At 37.7% G+C, this 7,717-nt stretch overlaps 1 protein-coding gene across 1 annotated transcript in view; it reads right to left on the reverse strand.

Moving 5' to 3' along the window:
• Positions 1-7,717, reverse strand: part of LOC107091405 (protein Wnt-2b-A) — a 16,069-nt gene that overhangs the window by 3,701 nt on the left and 4,651 nt on the right. Inside the window, exons 3-4 of the mRNA XM_015385319.1 lie at positions 3,698-3,975; positions 1,388-1,652 (exon numbers count right to left, since the gene is read on the reverse strand). Coding sequence (XP_015240805.1) covers positions 1,388-1,652; positions 3,698-3,975 — 543 coding nt within the window. The remainder of the gene's footprint in view (positions 1-1,387; positions 1,653-3,697; positions 3,976-7,717) is intronic.

Raw genomic sequence — 7,717 nt, forward strand, 5'->3', positions numbered from 1 at the left:
GGCATGTGGAAGGTTTGGTTTAGTAAAAAATATAATAAAGAAATGGAATGGAATATGTTGAATCGCATTTATGTGAGAAACTTATTTGAATTTCTCCATTATCTTATTTTAAGTGAATAATATCTACCGTAAATATCTTATTTTAAGGGTAAAAATACCCATTTCATCGGCAGATGTTCTAATTTATCTACTCAAATTAAGGGCAAACATTTATTTTAAGGTATCTTTATTTCTTTTTAGTTCCGCTTTTGCAGTAAAAGTCACACATTGTTGCTGAAACTTTTACTGTTTCTGGTGAACTGAGTGCAACGTACTTAAGGTGCTTTGAGTTTCAGTATGTGTGGTTATGATGCCAAATCAATTTAAAACGCCCGTCAATGGTGATGAATGCCGTGTAAGGCTAGGCAGTCTGGCTACCACCCAATGCAGCGGTATATTGTCCAAGTCTTGTGTGAATGTCATCCCCACAGAGATTAGTGTTCATGTTTGGTGTGAGAAGCTCCCTTTTTGAACTGCTACCTATCACAACAAGCAGCCCGTAGAACAACAGACCCACACACACAACTATGTGGTGTTGGTAGAGCGGCCCGTAGTTACACTGCCTTTCCCAAGCCACTGCTCCCTTTGAAGCACCTCTGTGTGTGTGCGTGAGGGTTAAATGGACAGTGGAGCGTGACAGACAGACAGGCTCTCACACTCTGAGGCCCACTCTGCCCTCCAGCTACGCTTAGCTCAGACAGACAGAGAGAGAGAAAGACTGTGACAGACACAGAGAAGTGACTTTTTTTTTTTCTAAATTAGCTGCTTGTGTCCCTAGGCTGTGGATTCCACTGAGAAGGTGAGAATGACAGAGAGAAGGTTGGGTGAGGGGACGGACGGACAGGCAGACAAAATGACAGAGTGCAGGGAAAAGCTCTGCAGAGTGATGTCAGCTAAATGCAAAGAAGTTTACAGTGTTTTTTTATCTATCATCCAGACTTTTATACCTGATCAGGTAGATTGTTTGAAGAGGGATCGAAACATCTCCTGAGCATGAGGTGGGTATGTGTGTGTGTGTGTGTGTGTGTGTGTGTGAATTGACAGACTGACAGAGGTCAGTTGGCCACAGAACAACCATGTCCTCAGGGTACAAGGATATTAACTTCCACCAACATCACAGGGGAGGCCTGCTGTGTTATCTGAATACTATTACACACTCACACGTCTACACACACACACACACACACACACACACTGACATTCATGATCACAAAACCCACCAGTCATGCATGAGCATACACAAAACACATAAATAGCACCCCTAAAACATAAGGGAGTCTGGGCAATCCATCAACATCCATGAAAAACTACCCCTCTGTCTTTTAGTCCGACCCCTATACTCACTTACCTGCTGCTTTGTCTTGGAGGCAATAATCCGGAGAGTTCTCGAAGTACACCAAGTCGTTCTTGGTGGCCTTCCTGAAGGCTTTGTTGGCTACAGCAAAACCTGTCCCATCCTGATTCATCGTCACCTCAACCGCCCCATTATACTTCCTCCGCAGATAGTCGCCGGTCTTCCTGAAGTCTGACAAGGCCATCCAGCATGTCCGCAGAGTGCAGGAGCCACTCACACCGTGGCATTTACACTCCATGTTCATGAAGCGCTTCACTGCCTGCACGAAGAGGTTTGGATTGGTATTGTTATTAACAATGACTACCTGGTTTTACCAATTATCCAGAATTATACATATATTACTTTCAATGCTGCCTTTTTTCCCAATGATTTATGTTTAATCTGCTTAAGTCTTAAGGTGCCGATTTTCATTAGATTTAAACGTAATGCAATATGCTTTTATTTTTCACAAAACTAACCTATTTTTTTTTTCTACTTGCTTTGATTCTGTTTTATCTTCCTGTATTTTAATCATGTAAAGCACTTTGCATTGTCTTTGTACTGAATTGTGCTATACAAATAAATTTGCCTTGCCTTGCCTTGCCTAAAGGGAAACCCCTGTCCCTGACTTCAAATCTTGGGGGAAAAAATCACGACTAACTCGCCTGTAATAATATTGAGGTGCATTTGAGGAAATAACTTTCAAATGTATTTCTTTTTTTAAGCAGAATGAGCAAATTCACCTAGGAATCCAGTTACTAAAATTCTTTGGACATGTTTTGCACACATGACCTGTGTAATATATGAACTGCATTCCCAATGCAGATTTCACTTGACCAACCGCAACTGTAACATAGCGGTGAGTCTAGTGAAATCTGTCTGAAATCTCACAATCTCAAAGAGAAATCCCATTTGGAATAAAGTGATGGGAATGTTTTTGTTTTTTTCCACTAAAGTATAGTGTATAGCAGAAAAGAATCATCCCAACCCAAAGAAGGGTTGTAAGGCTTTGCACTCACTCGCCATCTCCTCTTTTTTCCAATGGCATAGAGAAGCAGAAATCCCTAAAGGCATCTCCTGTGCTGTGCTACAGTATCTTGCAATATTAAAAAAGTTCCCCATCAAAGTGAAGTCTTTTGTTTAGACGCCATTGTTTTTGGTATAAACATCATTTATCAAAAACATTGTGGGTATTTGGTCTATAAATGAAACAATGGAGTATTTGACAGTATAATAATGCTTCTCTACACCAAAAATAAAACCATGCAGCTAATATTGGGATCTGAGTGGCTATTTTAATGCTTCATAATCAAAATTTAAATACTAAAACCTATGAAAATTCAATTTGACATTTTGTGCTGAACAGAGATTCCTTTAAACAAAGTTTGAAACGTATTCTGTTTGTGCAACACACAAGGGAGAAATGAAACAGCTATTTTGTCATTATGACCCAACTGGAATTCAACAAAAAACAAAAAAAATATGATTTCTTACAAGCTTCACTTTCCTGTAACTCATAATTTCTCTTATTCCCTGTGAACATCATCAACAGCTTCAGAATAATTTATTTTTTTTAGAATCAGTGTTTTTCAGAGAGCAGTGATGTTGGTTACATCTATTGGTCTTACATAAATGTAAATCAACTAAGAGATTTTTTTTCCTCTTTATCCAACTGCAATGCCTTATTTAAATATGACTGATTATTAAAACTGATGACAGAGACAAGTGGTAGAGCTATTTTAGGAACAAATCTTCCTCTGCTTGCAGTTTGTAAATAAGAGGAATATAGAAACTAAGCTTTATATTTAGAACACAGATCAGTGTTTCCAGTGTGCACTTAAGAATTACAGATGTTCAAAGAAAAAAGACAGATATCAATACTGAACATACACTAGCTAAAAAAAAAAAAAAAGAAGGAAAACATCAAATTCAATTTGGGTAAAGTGATCAAAAGTGTAGAAGATGTCTTAGTTCTTGTAATGTAATTTTAAAAGAAGTACCATGTTAATATGGGTAAAGAGAAATGTTTATTTTAAAACCTTAAACAAATGTATGTTTTTTATTTATTTTTTTACCTAGACGAATTTGTCATTGCTGTCTCAAAGTTGTCTCTGAAAAAATACACTGCATAATAGGCATCATAGTATTGTCATAGCTGGGTAACCTTAAGAAATAAGTTGGCTATAACATGTATATGAGCTTTGTCTCAAAGTAAAAGCAGTTCACAAAAGTCTGTTTATTTGCTCATTCATTTGTGTTTTTTAACTAACACATCACATCCTTTGCAACTGTACCCCTCTAATTACAGCAAGATGATCCACTTACTGTTCTGCCGCAGCGGTTGTTGTGAAGGTTCATGAGTGCCCGAGCGTCCCTGACAGTTCTCTCTTTGGAATCAATGAAGTCTTTGGCAAATTTTATTCCATAGTTGACGTTATCGCTGCAGCCACCCCAGTCAAATTCACCTTTTTCATCATGAGCACGTCCTCGTTTTTGAGGGTCGCAGTTACACGACTTCAGTTCCCCCTGGCTGCAGGCACGAGTCAGCGCGTACACAACTCCTGCTGAGGAGATGGCGTAGACAAAAGCTGCTTCACGACTGCCTGAGGGGGACAAACAAAGATAAGATGAGAATATAATCGAGCTTTCACTTACAGTATACTCTACAATAAATATTGCATGAAACAAAAACAACATTGTAGCCCCATATGTTATGCATACAAAAACGCATATACTATCATGACAGACGTAGTTTTGAGCCATAAGGACATGAAGGTGCATCTGACTGAGAAAAACAGCCCTGATGTGGAGTAAAGGGCAGCTCTGTTTAAATATTATCATGGAAATAATCCCCGCTGTGGGGCTCTCCCCTTCTCACATAAATTGTTTAAATACAGACACTGTGATACCCCATTTATCAGCACCAGGGTGATGTCATGAGAACATTATCTACCACTGCACTGCTCATCTGTTCTTTGCTGGTTCCCCAGAACATGACTCACGCATCATGAGGCTAAACGCAAATGGACATTTTTATGTAGTGATTGGCCATGGTTGCTTTTCGCAGAGTTTCTATGAGCAAAGTGACGTAAACACAACAAAGAGATCAAACTAAGCCTTTAAGTCTTTTGAAAACAAGAAACCTGCATTAAAAGCTGGTTTCTTGGATAAAAGTAAAAAGTCAGATCCTAAAGTACTGTTGGTGTCCCTTTAGGAAAGCAACAGCATAAAACACAAATCATTGCTTATATACTCAAACAGCTATTAAATATATTTCACTATAGTTAGGGCCTTATCTCAAAATTTTTAATAGTTTGTTTTGAATCAGTTTTGCAATTTTATACATTATTCTTCACGATCTGATGTGCATCCTGTTGTTCCACCCATAAGCAACCGCTAATAACACCTAATGTTTATTTCCAAGAGTTTACAAATTAAGTAAAGCATTTCCTTTAGGACAACTATCAGTGTTTCATGTAAGTTTCCCATATACAGGCATGTAATAAATAGATTAGCACATCACTTCCAAAATACACCCAGCTCCCAAAGGTTTAAACCTTTATTTAACGTTGCTGACTTGTAATGCATCTCAGCCGCATTTTTGTCCAATCTATCATCTTCTTATCTTGCATCCCCAGTCCAAATAAGATAACGGACCGAATTGATTTGGCCCCATGAGCCTTTATTCTAACCTATGCAGCTGTTTACACTGGCGGCATACCAAAAATGTATTTGTATGTTTAAATATCAAAACAACCAAGAGTCTAATTTATTGATATGTGTATGTTATGTTTTCTTCACTAAAGTATGCTTTTTTTCAATTTTTTGTCTATTAAACGTTATATGTCCATATTTTGAACAAAAAATGTGAAGAAAAAGAAAATAAAACTATTATTAAGCCATAACTGTGATATAGACTCCAGTGAATAAATTGGTTGCACTGTTTATTCACCAAAGTGTCCCGCTCACTCTTGGAGGTGAGGAATTAGAGGCAGAGGATGCATAAGGGATGTATGTGGGAGAGCACTGACGAGGGCATCGCTGGTCATCTTTCAAAACTGAGCTGTTTGCCTGACAGTGAGAATATCTCTAAATATTTACATCTACATTACTGTTTATTCCTCTCACCCCTTCTTTCCCCCACAGCTCACAAACAGACATGCAGGCAGGGTGAGTGTCTTCATATCTTTCACTTTCCTCCGTGCTTCCACGGCCCCCACACATGCTTAGGATGATTGGACCACGCTCAATAACAATCTTTAGGAGTCAGCTGACGTAAGAATCTGAATATAAGATGACCGTCACATTTTTTGTTCTGCCTGAACTAACATCTTAAAGTGCTTCAAAGAAAAGTCTTGGAAAACAGATTGATGTGGACAATACTAAATATTTTGTATAAGCAACAAATGTTTTTGCCAACCCCCATTAAAGCTTGCTATGTTCAGAAGACAGTTTATGTCCTGACAACATAAAAAGGATAGCGGAACATAGACTAAATCAATTTGCCACTTTAATTCTAACCTTCTTTTTTGTTATAAATAAATACGGTTATCTTTCTAAGTAATAAAACAATACAGGGATCTTCATGAATATCTAATTTAAACTGAACCATAATTTCAATGACTGAATTAACCATATTTCCATAGAAACTTGTTTAGATCCCTTTTAGGCCTTTTAAAACATGTGACCTTTCAAAAAAAACGCATGTGTAATAATTACGTTTCCTGATGTCAGCTGGGATGGAACCACACCAAAATGAAGTTTGAGAATATCAAAAACTGCAAAAATGCAAAACGGTGAAAGGGAAGAAAAAATCTTCCTCCAGATTCTTTAACATTATTTTTACAATGTTCCTCATATTGTTTACATTTATCTTTTGGATTAGCCGGCTAAAATCAGCCACCTATTTAAGACCAGAACAGTTGAGCTAATGACCGCTTGTAGCCAGCATGTATTCTGTGGCCCCTATTAAATTAAATAGAGACTACTGAATGCTGGTTATCCAGATTATTTGGTATTAGGAGTCAAGCACCCAAAATTTAAAAAAGGATGAAATTGTTCGCACCAATTCTCTTCCTTTACCTGCGTTTTACTGACAATGACAACCTTCCGATATCCAAATTTATTCTTTTTTTATCTTGTCTAATTCCTTTTGAGTCTAATGTGTTATTTAGAAATTAGAAGGCAGCTAATTAGTTGAGCATTTTTTTGGTCTTTTAAACTTATTTCTTCTTTGTCGCTAACCAGTGCACAACTGTTGCAGGGAATAGAAATAGGATTTAATTCCAATACTTTAAATTGAGATTAAAAGTTGGTGACCCATAAGGAGAATGAATTGATAAATGATCCAAACTAAAAAAAGAAAATGAGTGCCTGTGTAACATTATTGTTTTATTTAATTCATTGACGTTCCTTTTTTTTCATGACGATAACAAGAACTGATGAGCTAAACATTGAGTTTTGATGACGTAAACATGATGAGTCGTGGGTGTGGGGTTTATTCTATGTGATGAGACTGGCCTAAGATGTTAGTGTGTGGTCTGCCACACGTTTAGAATGCATCATTGTGCTGTAATCTCTTAGTCAAAAGGCTAAATAGTACCAGCCATGCTGTTGCATTCTGCTTGGTCATGCTAACGACCTGGCGTGCAGCGGTGCCCATTCTGCATGATCACAGATGGACTAGCAGTGGCAAAAGTAAGCCAGAACGGTCAGGTACCGCGAGCTCAACTCTGACAAACTGGGTGTGTTTGATTTCAGTGGCTGTGTCCTCCCCTTGTTCTGGCTGGACTTAAAACAAGGGGGCTGGAAGAGTTCAGCTATAGATTCAAACAGGTCTAGCCTTCTCTGGCTATCGCCAAATAACCGTGACAGTTGTCTCACAAGCAGGTGAAAAATGGATACCAAACTTCTCACTACTGTTCTTTGTACTTAGTGCATTTTTTAGGAAATTCAGCAACAGTACCGTCGTTACAGATATCAAATTTGTAGATCACACACTGCAAAGATACTGGAATCAGTGCTTGAATGTCAGACAAACCCTTTTCTGTTATTCAAACAACACAAAACTGACTAAAACTACTCTAAAACCTTTTTGCATTTTAGTCGGCTAAAGCTGGACTAAAACTATCATGTATAGTAATGACAGAAATGTGACTTAAAATAATAATTTTTCATCCTGAAGACTAAAACTAAGCTGGATGTCAATCCTGCTGTTTAACATTTTAATGAGTTAACGTGCTAGGTATAGTTCAGTTTAAAGGAGAAAGAATGTTATTATAAAGCAGAGGATTAAAACACATCTGCAGAAGATGTCTGCTAATGTCTAGATGTGGTTGAGAAGGG

The sequence above is a fragment of the Cyprinodon variegatus genome, unplaced genomic scaffold, assembly GCF_000732505.1.
Source record: "Cyprinodon variegatus isolate N-32 unplaced genomic scaffold, C_variegatus-1.0 Scaffold16, whole genome shotgun sequence".
NCBI lineage: Eukaryota > Metazoa > Chordata > Actinopteri > Cyprinodontiformes > Cyprinodontidae > Cyprinodon > Cyprinodon variegatus.